Source organism: Trichoderma citrinoviride, assembly GCF_003025115.1.
Source record: "Trichoderma citrinoviride strain TUCIM 6016 unplaced genomic scaffold BBK36scaffold_12, whole genome shotgun sequence".
In the NCBI taxonomy this organism is placed as follows: Eukaryota; Fungi; Ascomycota; class Sordariomycetes; order Hypocreales; family Hypocreaceae; genus Trichoderma; species Trichoderma citrinoviride.
Window position 1 is genome coordinate 1,360,928 of NW_020194720.1, and position 11,904 is coordinate 1,372,831.

The window sequence follows — 11,904 nt, forward strand, 5'->3', positions numbered from 1 at the left end:
GCTAAATTTGGCGCCCCTGGAGAATCCAGAAGCCTCGCACCGCAAAGCTAAGACATAACAGGTCAGGTCGACGGCCTGGACCACAACTCCAGGATGCTCCAGGTCTCGGTAGGACACGCGTAAGAGAGCAAAAGATTCCATAAGCATGCTCTTTACTGTTGTCCATGTCGGGAAACCGCTTATCGTTGCTCCGGAAGCGGTGGGTGGTGTATCATCAAATTGCAGAGGTTCAATGCCAGAAGCTGTTTCGAAAGGGTTCAGGTACCTGTACAAAGCCTCTAACAGCGTTTGCCCCCCCTTCCCTTCTGCGACACCACCAACTGCGAGTGGCGGGGTGCAACAAACTTTTTTTGCTTGGGCAGAAAGATTGCGATAGCGCTTATCTTAGCACCCAGGCCGTTCAAGGGGTCCGTATCGATAGGACCCAAAGTAGGGGCCCAGCAGCAGCAAGCTCTTATCAGGGCAGACGAGACACAGTTGCAGGAGCTGGAATCAGCACCATTTCTGCCGATTTTCGCAGTGTTTCTGAGCGACTCCTGCGCGACATGCGCTGCCCCTCGCCAATTGAGGGCTGCCACGCGCGCTGCCAGCCGGGCATGAACAAGCACAAGCACGCGCGGGTATGAAGTACATACAGGCAAGCTACACCATGTGCCCCGCTAAGGGCTCAGAAGAAAATTATTTCTTTTTGGCTGCAAGAGTGGCTTCATTTCGGGGGACCAGCGCCACGGCACCCAGAGCCGGGTCCACCGGTTCTTGCCCGATGAGGCGTAGCGCGCGAATATGGTTGAGCAGCCCAATGCACCTGCAGCAGCCGCGTGGAGGGAGCGACCCATGTCGCTGCTGTGTCACTGCCCTGTCGCTGCCCTGAGCCCGCTGTATCGCTGCTGTGCCGCCGCCATACGGCCTGTTGTACTGCCCGTTGTACCGCCTGCTGTACCGCCCTTGTACCCCGGTACTTGCAGCCAACGCGGCCCCGGCGTCCCCCCCAATGCTTTTTGCATCGTCGGCCACTGGCGGTGGGTCGCGATTCAACAATCAAGACGCTCGCTTCCTTCCATCCGTCCAACCATCGAGGCGGCAATTGGAAACGAGCACGCTCTACTTGTAACCAGGCTTTTCTCGCGCAGCGGCGGCGGCCCCGTTTCTCATCATATTGCCAAACCAATCCCGCTTCTGCTCGTCCTCTCTGCCCTCCGCCATTCCCAAAACCCTTCTCTCCTCTGCTGCCCCTCAAGGTCACGGAGAGTCGGTGCAGAATCACCATCAGCGTCTGGCCGAAGCAGCTCAAGCAGCGGGACATCCTACATTCATCCCCTGAGCAGCCGTTTGAGGAGCACGACCAGCATCGCCGGCCGCCTCACAGTCGACTTATATCCTCCTAATTGATACCCTCCTCAGTCCAACAACGACGACTTCCTCTTACGCCCTCACGACACCACCACCACCACCACCCATCATGCGTCCCGAAGTCGAGCAGGAGCTCGCCCACACGCTCCTCGTCGAGCTGCTGGCATACCAATTTGCCTCTCCCGTGAGGTGGATTGAGACCCAGGATGTCTTCCTGGCAGAGAGAAACGCCGAGCGCATCGTCGAAATCGGCCCCGCAGACACCCTTGGGGTCATGGCCAAGCGCACACTGGCCTCCAAGTACGAGGCCTACGATGCCGCAAAGTCGGTCCAGCGACAGATCCTCTGCTACAACAAGGATGCCAAGGAGATTTACTACGATGTCGACCCTGTGGAAGAAGAACCCGAACCCGCGGCGAGCTCATCGGCTGCCCCCGCTGCACCAGCCGCTGCCGGTGCTCCTGCGGCTGCTGCCCCAGTTGCTGCTGCTCCGGCTCCCAGCGCCGGGCCTGCAGCCCAGGTTCCCGATCAGCCTGTGCAGGCCGTCGACATTGTGCACACCCTGGTTGCGCAAAAGCTCAAGAAGTCTCTGACTGAGGTGCCTCTGAGCAAGGCCATCAAGGATCTGGTTGGAGGTTAGTTGAACAGCCCCTCGCCCCGCCTCTTTGGATTTTACCCCTCCACCTGCAGCAGATGGAAACATTAGCAAACAGTAGGGGGGGAAACAGAGGCGGTAAAACAAAGATTGATCCAGCAGCTAATTGTGACTGTTTATAGGCAAATCCACCCTTCAGAATGAAATCCTCGGTGATCTTGGCAAGGAATTCGGTACAACGCCTGAGAAACCCGAAGATACGCCTCTCGACGAGCTCAGCGCTTCCATGCAGGCTACCTTCGATGGCAACCTTGGCAAGCACACACAGTCCCTCATCGCCAGGTTCATCTCCTCTAAGATGCCTGGTGGCTTCAACATCACCGTGGCAAGGAAATACCTGGAATCAAGATGGGGCCTCGGTCCCGGCAGACAAGACGGAGTACTGCTGCTGGCCTTGACCATGGAGCCTCCTGCTCGTCTTGGAAACGATGGTGACGCCAAGGCATACCTCGACGGAGTTGCCCAGAAATACGCCGCCAATGCTGGCATCAGCTTGACGACTGCGGCCGCTTCTGGTGGCTCCGACGGGGGTGCGGGAGGCATGATGATGGATCCCGCTGCCATTGACGCTCTCACCAAGGACCAGCGCGCTCTGTTCAAGCAGCAGCTGGAGCTCTTTGCTAGATACCTCAAGATGGACCTCAGAGCCGGCGACAAGGCGCACATCGAGTCTCAAAAGTCAGAAAAGGTCCTTCAGGCCCAGCTGGATCTGTGGACTGCAGAGCACGGTGATTTCTACGCTTCCGGCATTGAGCCTGTCTTCAGCGCATTGAAGGCTAGATCTTACGACTCCTCCTGGAACTGGGCTCGTCAAGATGCGCTCTCCATGTACTACGACATCATCTTTGGCCGACTCAAGACGGTCGACCGTGAGATTGTCAGCCAGTGCATTCGCATCATGAACAAGTCCAACCCCAAGCTCCTCGAGTTCATGCAGTACCACATCGACAACTGCCCTACCGAGCGCGGCGAGACCTACCAGCTTGCCAAGGAGCTCGGACAGCAGCTCATTGAGAACTGCAAGGAGGTTCTGAACCTGCCTCCTGCTTACAAGGACGTCGCTGTCCCCACTGGTCCTCGCACCACCGTGGACGCCCGCGGCAACCTCAACTACGAGGAAGTTCCCCGCGCCAGCTGCCGGAAGCTCGAGCACTACGTTCAGCAGATGGCCGAGGGTGGCAAGATCTCCGAGTATGGCAACCGCACCAAGGTGCAGAACGACCTGCAGCGTATCTACAAGTTGATCAAGCAGCAGCACAAGATGTCCAAGACTTCTCAGCTCGAGATCAAGAGCCTGTACGGCGATGTTCTGCGCTCCCTGGCCATGAACGAGAGCCAGATCATCCCCAAGGAGAACGGCAAGGGCAGGAAGCCAGGCTTCAAGGGCTCAAGCCCGAACAAGGGCAGAGTCGAGACGATCCCCTTCCTCCACCTCAAGCGCAAGTCCCTGCATGGCTGGGACTACAGCAAGAAGCTCACGGCCGTCTACCTCAACTGCCTTGAGGAGGCTGCCAAGGACGGTGTCACGTTCCAGGACAAGTATGTCCTGATGACGGGTGCCGGTGCCGGCTCCATTGGTGCCGAGGTCCTGCAGGGCCTCATCAGCGGAGGTGCAAAGGTTGTGGTCACCACGAGTCGGTTCTCTCGACAGGTCACCGAGTACTACCAGTCCATGTACGCACGCTTTGGTTCCCGCGGCTCTCAGATTGTCGTGGTGCCCTTCAACCAGGGAAGCAAGCAGGATGTGGAGGCCCTCGTCAACTACATCTACGACACCAAGAACGGTCTTGGCTGGGATCTCGACTACATCGTCCCGTTCGCCGCCATTCCCGAGAACGGCCGACAGATTGACAACATCGACTCCAAGTCGGAGCTTGCTCACCGCATCATGCTGACCAACCTGATCCGCATGCTCGGCTGCGTCAAGACGCAAAAGGCTGAGCGCGGCTTCGAGACCCGTCCCGCCCAGGTCGTCCTCCCTCTGTCTCCCAACCACGGCACCTTTGGTAACGATGGTCTCTACTCCGAGTCCAAGCTGGCTCTCGAGACCCTCTTCAACCGATGGCACTCCGAGGACTGGGGCCACTACCTCACCATCTGCGGTGCTGTCATCGGCTGGACTCGTGGCACTGGTCTCATGTCTGGCAACAACGTGGTCGCAGAGGGCGTCGAGGCCTTTGGCGTGCGAACCTTTTCCCAGCAAGAGATGGCCTTCAACCTTCTGGGCCTGATGTCAGCTACCATCGTTGATCTCTGCCAGTCCGAGCCCGTCTTTGCCGACTTGAACGGCGGTCTGCAGTTCATCCCCAACTTGAACGAATCCATGACCAAGCTTCGCAAGGACATCATGGAGACGAGCGAGATCCGCAGAGCCGTCTCCAAGGAGAGCGCCATCGAGAACACCATTGTCAACGGAGCCGACTCCGAGGTTCTTTACAAGAAGAAGACCATCGAGCCCCGTGCCAACATCAAGTGCGACTTCCCCCGCCTTCCCGACTGGAAGACGGAGGTGGCTCCTCTCAATGAGCAGCTCAAGGGCATGGTCGACTTGGACAAGGTCGTCGTCGTGACCGGTTTTGCCGAAGTCGGCCCCTGGGGTAACTCCCGAACCCGATGGGAGATGGAGGCCTATGGCGAGTTTTCGCTCGAGGGCTGCATCGAGATGGCCTGGATCATGGGCCTCATCAAGAACCACAACGGTCCCCTCAAGGGCAAGCCCTACGCCGGCTGGGTGGATGCCAAGACTGGCGAGCCCGTCGATGACAAGGATGTCAAGCAAAAGTACGAGAAGCACATCTTGGAGCACTCCGGTATCCGCCTGATCGAGCCCGAGCTCTTCGACGGATACGACCCCAACAAGAAGCAGCTGCTCCACGAGGTCGTCATTCAGGAGGACCTTGAGCCGTTTGAGGCTTCCAAGGAGACGGCCGAGGAGTTCCAGCGCGAGCACGGTGACAAGGTCGAGATCTTTGAGATCCCCGAGAGTGGAGAGTACATTATCCGGGTGAAAAAGGGCGCCTCGCTCTGGATCCCCAAGGCTCTGCGCTTTGACAGACTGGTCGCTGGTCAGATCCCGACCGGCTGGGACCCCAAGCGATATGGTGTTCCCGAAGACATCATCAGCCAGGTGGACCCCGTCACCCTGTTCCTCCTCGTGTCGGTTGCCGAAGCTCTGTTGTCGTCTGGTATCACCGACCCGTACGAGTTCTACAAGTACGTTCACGTCTCCGAGGTCGGTAACATTGTCGGCTCCGGTATGGGTGGTGCCAAGGCTCTGCGCGGCATGCACAAGGCGCGATTCCTCGACAAGCCCCTCCAGAACGACATCCTGCAGGAGTCGTTCATCAACACCATGTCTGCCTGGGTCAACATGCTGCTGCTCTCCTCGTCCGGTCCCATCAAGACTCCTGTCGGTGCTTGCGCTACCGCTATCGAGTCTGTTGACATTGGTGTGGAGACGATTCTGGAAGGCAAGGCCCGCATCTGTCTGGTCGGTGGCTTTGACGACTTTGGTGAGGAGGGTTCATATGAGTTTGCCAACATGAAGGCCACCAGCAACAGCTTGGATGAGTTTGCCCACGGCCGTACCCCCGCCGAGATGTCACGTCCCACGACCACCACGCGAAACGGCTTCATGGAGTCTCAGGGATGCGGTGTCCAGGTCATCATGACTGCTCAGCTGGCCCTGGATATGGGAGTCCCCATCCACGGTATCCTTGCCTTTACCACCACCGCCTCCGACAAGATCGGACGATCCGTCCCTGCTCCTGGTCAGGGTGTTCTCACCTCCGCGCGAGAGCATCCCGGCAAGTTCCCGTCGCCCCTGCTTGACATCAACTACCGTCGCAGGCAGATTGAGCGTCGCAAGAAGCAGATCAAGCAGTGGGAAGAGTCCGAGTTGGAGTTCCTTCATGATGAGATTGAGGCCATGAAGGCCCAGGGCGGTGTCTTTGACGAGAAGGAGTACGCCCAGGAGCGCATCCTGCACATCCAGAAGGAGGCCGTCCGACAAGAAAAGGAGCTCCTCCGAAGCATGGGCAACAACTTCTGGAAGAACGACCCCAGCATCGCTCCTCTCCGCGGAGCCCTTGCCACATGGGGCCTCACCATCGACGACCTGAAGGTGGCCTCGTTCCACGGCACGTCCACGGGCGCCAACGACAAGAACGAGTCGTCGGCCATCTGCCAGCAGCTGCGCCACCTTGGCCGAAGCAAGGGCAACGCCATCCTCGGTGTCTTCCAGAAGTACCTTACCGGCCACCCCAAGGGTGCTGCTGGTGCTTGGATGATGAACGGTGGTCTGCAGATCCTCAACACCGGCCTGGTCCCTGGCAACCGGAATGCCGACAACATTGACCCCATCATGGAGAACTACGACCTGATTGTCTACCCCAGCCGCAGCATCCAGACCGACGGTGTCAAGGCCTTCTCGCTCACCTCGTTCGGTTTCGGCCAGAAGGGAGCCCAGGCCGTCGGCGTTCACCCCAAGTACCTGTTCGCCACCCTGGACGAGAAGACGTACGACGCGTACCGTGCCAAGGTTGAGTCCCGACAGAAGAAGGCTTACCGCTTCTTCCACAACGGCATGATCAACAACGCCCTGTTTGTCTCCAAGGCCAACCCGCCTTACACCGACGACCAGCTCAGCGCGGTTCTGATGAACCCCGATGCTCGTGTGGCCGAGGACAAGAAGACGGCAGAGCTCAAGTTCCCGCCCAACTTCATGAAGGCGTCCGAGAAGACTGTCTCTCCGACCGTCGCCAAGGAGACGCAGCAGGTGATTGAGGCGCTCGCGCACAAGGTGGCGGGCAAGAACAGCAACGTGGGCGTGGATGTCGAGGACATTGCCGCCATCAACATCGACAACGACACGTTCATTGAGCGCAACTTTACCCCCCAGGAGGTTGCCTACTGCAAGAGCGCTCCTAGCCCGCAGAGCTCGTTTGCCGGCCGGTGGAGCGCAAAGGAGGCCGTGTTCAAGGCACTTGGTGTTGCCAGCAAGGGAGCTGGCGCTGCCCTCAAGGACATTGAGATCCTCAAGGACGACACTGGCGCACCCGTTGTTTCTGTAAGTTTTTGTGACTCGTGTATGTATGAAAGAGCATCTGCTAACATTTGATTTCACAGCTTCATGGTGACGCTGCTGCTGCTGCTAAGCAAGCCGGCGTGAAGGAGGTCTCCGTCTCCATCTCGCATGCTGACAAGCAGGCCGTTGCCGTGGCCGTTGCCCACTTCTAAGGGCCGTCACGGATGGCTTTCTTTTATAGTATTTAGAATGGAACGGCTGGCTTGAATCAAGGGCGTTGGTGTAAGCACAGGAAAAGGATGGCTCCATTGGTTCAGCATTGATGGGTATCCAAGGATGATGACACGCAACGAAGCAGTTGCATTAGATTTATGAGGCATTAATGAGTAGTAAGTCATTGGTTGAAATGGATGGTCTTGTAGACGGTCGATTAGAAAATTTCCAGTTTTTTTTCTTCTTTTTATATGAATATATGATGTCGACATCCATCATCCGCTTCGTGATGCTGTCTTACGGTTCATGAAGCCCCCCAACGACGTGGTCAGAACGCCCAGTGCCTCTATGTACCCTAACTCATGACAGCGCTTACAATGAGCAGCTTCCGTATCCAAAGGCGACACAGAGAGCATCGGAGGACGTCGTGCATGTAACGTTGAACCAGTTTCTGCCCGAGTAATCCTATCGTCGTAGTTGCCTGCCGCCAGCCGCTGTCGAATTTCGCGTGAAGAGTCGCCGTCCATTCACCTGTCTTTTCTTCCATTGCTGACCGTGATAATAAGCACATGATAGTACTGCACGTCACTATCACATCCTCCCTTCATCTTCCTCATTACCTTCTTCTCCAAATCCTATGGCTTCTCAAATCCCGTTCGTCAACATTATTCGCTCATCGTTTCGGTTTCGTTGCTTCGATCGCTTCGCTTTAACGTTTTCCCCCTTGCTTCTTCTTCTTCTTTCTTTCTTCTTTTACTGGCCACGTCCCCCCCTTCCACCGCGCCCTCTGCCTCCACCCCTTCCGCCGCGACCCCTGTCACCGCCGCCGCCGCCTCCGCGACCGCCGCCGGAGTGATGGTGGTCGACGCCTCTTGACTGGTTGTGGTGGCCGCCGCCGCCGCGACCGCCGCGGAAGCCGCCTTGTTGGTTCTTTTGCTGTTCGGTTACTTGGTCGATGATTTCGTCGGGGACGCGGAGGTATTTGATCTGTTTTTTTCAAGGAGGGTGAGTTGTGAGGTTTGTTTTCCCATGGGTAAGAGAGAGGGGGAGAGATAGAGAGAGAGCTTTGAGGTGTTCAGTGTGATAAGGGGGGCAACGTACGTTGTTGCCTTTGACGTAGACTTCTGGGAGACGCATGAACTTATCGCCTTCCTGAATACACGATACGGTCATGTTAGAAGAATAATGGCAATGCTAGTTAGGGGAGAGCAAAGAGAGAAGAGAAAGAGAGAGGGGGGGGAGAGAGTAAGCGCACCGGGCTCGTCTGGACGACCTCTTTGAGGGTGAGGTTCATCCAAGTATCGCACATGACCAGGTGTCCATTTAGAGTCTCCCCGTTCTTGAGTTCGACCAGCATGGGGTGGCCTTGGGCGGCGTTGAGCAATCCGAGGGGAAGCTGCGGTTTTGATTTGGGGTTAGTGATGGGGGAGGACTGGACGAGGCTGAAGAACGAGGCAACGTCAGGCGTACCATGATTGGGGTGGATTCGCGCCTCTGGTGGGCGATGGGGGTAGCTGAGATGTTTGGCGTGTATGCGGTTGTTTTTGGGTTGGCGGGTGTGTCGCGGCGAGGAGGAGGGCGAGGCTGTCGTGGGTTGGAGGTTTGTCTGAGTTCGTTTGTTGGTGACGGGAGGTTTAGAATCGAAGCTTGGGCGGATGCATGTGGAAGAACCCCGCCATGTGCATGACCCGTGTCCCGGAAGCAAGACAGACAAAGTACCGCCGTACCGGTTTGCGGGTGGGAGGGTACATTGGAGCCTTTTTCGGAAGGCTTTCCGCGCCAAAAATTATTCTGAGCCTCCACCTTTGAAATTGCCAACCTCAGCCTCAGCCTCAGCCTTCAGCCTCGTTCTTTGAGGAACTTGAAGCTGTCGCAACATAGTCCATTCTGTCGACTATGCAGCGCGGCCAACTGCTGTATGACGGGCTGTGGCGCTGCTTGTGCCCGTCGTTTGATCAGCTGGCGCTGCGAACGGCGCTTCGGCGACAGAGCTTGAACTTGTCTGGCACGCGAGCGGCGGGATGGCGACAAGCTGCTGCCAGGGCGAGGGCGAGGGCGAGGCCGGTGCCGGTGCATGTGCGGTGCTACGAGACGAGTTCTGGCTTTGCATCGACAGGTGGTATCACAGGTCAAGACTCATCACAGGCTCCCTCTCAGACAGCGTCTCAGCCAAGTGAGGCGCAACATGCAGATGACGACTATGGAAGCATATCCCTGGACGCCATGTCCCGGTCCTGGAAAGAGAGGCTCCTCTCCCCCGCGGCGCCATCAGAGGAGGCGCTCAAAGCGAGCACCATGGACGAGATCATGGCAGCACTGGCTTGGCTTCGCAAGGTCAAGAAAGAGGCGCCGGCCAGCGGCCAGGAAGTGGACGCGCATCTACGAATCGTCCAGCTGGTGCAGCATCTCGTGCGTGTCGAGAACCGGCCCCTCACGCCCTTCATCTACGAGTGCATGATGGACGCCATGGCCGATCCTCGAGGCTCCGTCGACGGCCTCCGGAGGCTCCTGGACGACATGGTCGAGCAGGGGATAAAGCCGACGGCGGAGCTGTGCAACGGCGCGCTGCGAGCGCTGATGAACCACCCGGACTACGCCATGCGCATGGAGATTCTGCACATCATGCAAGAGTACTGGTTCACCATCGACACGCCAGTGAAGCAGACGGTGGTGGTGGGGCTGCTGCGGGACGAGCAGTATGAGCTGGCGTACGCGAGACTCACGGAGATGGTTGAGCAAGGGGCCAAGCTCGACGCCTGGGTGTACGACATCTTCATCCTGGTGTTTGGGAGGCACGGGTTCCTGGACGAAATGCTGCAGCTTCTCTACAGACGCAAGAACATGGGCGGCGGCGGCAGCACCGACCCCGTTGTCATCAGCTTGTCATACTACGCCCTGGACGTGTGCAGCCAGGCATATCACCACGCGGGCACCCTCTTCGGCTGGCTCTCGGTGGTGCAGAATCACCTGGTGCAGCCGTCGGACGGCATCATCGAGAATGTGCTGGGGACGGCGGCCAGGAACGCAGATGCCCGGCTCGCGTCAGAGGCACTGGCCATGGCGTCAGAGCGCATCAGAGCCCAGACGCACCACTACGAGGCCGTCGTCGAGGCCTTTGTCGGCAGCGGAGACCTGACAGCGGCCATCCGAACGTTTGGCATCATGGAAGACAGCGGCCTGAGGGTCGGGCGCAGCCAGACCAGGAGGCTGCACGCGCTCCTCAGGAGCCGTCCGGAGCTCCTGGACGGCGCCGAGGCGGCGGTGCGGGAGGCAGCCGGTGCACGCCCTGTGCCTCACGCGGCCGCAGCCGCCGTGATTGAGGCGCTGGCCCAGACTCACGGCAGCCAGAGGGCTCTCTCGCTGTACCGGGATCGGGCCAAGCTCTGCGGCGCGGAGCCGCCCAACGCGAGGATGATCCAGACGCTGCTCATCCACAGCGCTGACGAGGCCACGGCAAAGTACTTTGCAAAGGAGTACGCAGACCAAGTAGTCTCCGAAGACGAGGACCCGAAGCAGACGAATTCGTCACTGAGCCTGCTGATTACAAAGTGCGCCGAGGCGGGCGAGATGGACCTGGCGTTCCGGTTCACGAGGCAAGGGCTGGCCGGCGGAATTACGAGAGCGCGGCTGTCGTCGCGATGGATCAGCGTGCTGGTCGAGCAGGCGATGGCGAGGGAGGACGGGCGGGTGTGGCCGGTGGTGGACGCGCTGCTCAACACGGGGGACGAGGACACGACGAGGGTGGTGCGCAGGATCCTGCAGCAGAAGAGGATTTCGAAGCTAGCTTCGCAGTGGAGGGCGGGAGGGGGGACGCCGACGGTGACCATGTCGCCGTAGATGATGCAAGATATGATGAGAGAGGCTATAGAAACTACGTCGACGAGAGTTGATATTACTGGTGGAGGATGAGAGTTGCGATGGGGTCAATGTAATCATTCAGTTGGCTTGATCTACTTGATCTACAAAGATCCATTACATAGTCTCGAAGGGGAAACTGAGAGTCTTGTTCCTTTCCACCTTTTCTCTTATGATAACAGGGGGGGCTTTTATCAGCGAAAAGGCACGTAATTCCGACCGGAGAAAGGGGGCAGGGCCATTTATAAGGGAACATGTTCGTTTATCATAGAGCAGATTAGCGTTGTCGAGGCTAGATTTTCAGGTTAGCCATATCAACGCCAGATGGCCGGGCTCATTCTAATAATAAGTTGACGAGGAGAAGAAGAAGAAGAAGAAGTGAGGTTGTCGGGGTCCCGATCTGGAAAGTCCACGAGCGATACCCGGGAAACGGGGGAATCCATCAGACCAGCATATTCTTCGAGACCACGTAAGTTATGTGCGTTGCAGGCAGATAGTTGGATACGTAAGGGTGTGAGGTATAGTAGAGTAGGTAGGGGATGGCACTCATTGGCAACATCTTTTTGAGTTGGCCGAGCTGAGTGTGATGGGAATTCCATGCTTGTTCGATTCCAAAGAGAGAGAGAGAGAGAGAGAGAGAGAGAGCAAGTGCTTTCACATGAATGGGTGGCATATCAATGAGCAAGAGTCTCATCACCAACGACTATCTAGAGCATACAATATGAGAACGAGAATAAAGAATCAAGAGGTTAGATTTGTTGCCCGATCGGCCTCAACAAAAATACATCAAGGACGGAATTAAAAA

At 57.6% G+C, this 11,904-nt stretch overlaps 3 protein-coding genes across 3 annotated transcripts; 2 read left to right on the forward strand and 1 right to left on the reverse strand.

Annotated features, from left to right (window-relative positions):
* Positions 1 to 1,459: 1,459 nt before the first annotated feature.
* On the forward strand, positions 1,460 to 7,243 carry BBK36DRAFT_1161913 (beta-ketoacyl synthase; the record flags this gene model as incomplete). Its single annotated transcript, XM_024894407.1, has 3 exons — positions 1,460 to 1,985; positions 2,128 to 7,073; positions 7,133 to 7,243. 3 exons carry the CDS (start codon positions 1,460 to 1,462, stop codon positions 7,241 to 7,243), a joined length of 5,583 nt encoding a protein of 1,860 aa, XP_024747287.1.
* Positions 7,244 to 7,997: 754 nt separating this feature from the next.
* Positions 7,998 to 8,643, reverse strand: BBK36DRAFT_1181081 (Sm-like ribonucleo protein; the record flags this gene model as incomplete). Its single annotated transcript, XM_024896234.1, has 3 exons — positions 7,998 to 8,231; positions 8,346 to 8,396; positions 8,500 to 8,643. Coding segments are annotated over 3 exons (429 nt in total), but the record flags the coding sequence as incomplete, so codon positions are not given.
* Positions 8,644 to 9,551: 908 nt separating this feature from the next.
* On the forward strand, positions 9,552 to 11,081 carry BBK36DRAFT_1171417 (hypothetical protein; the record flags this gene model as incomplete). The annotated part of the gene is made up of 1 exon (XM_024895566.1): positions 9,552 to 11,081. One exon carries the CDS (start codon positions 9,552 to 9,554, stop codon positions 11,079 to 11,081), a length of 1,530 nt encoding a protein of 509 aa, XP_024747289.1.
* Positions 11,082 to 11,904: the final 823 nt, after the last annotated feature.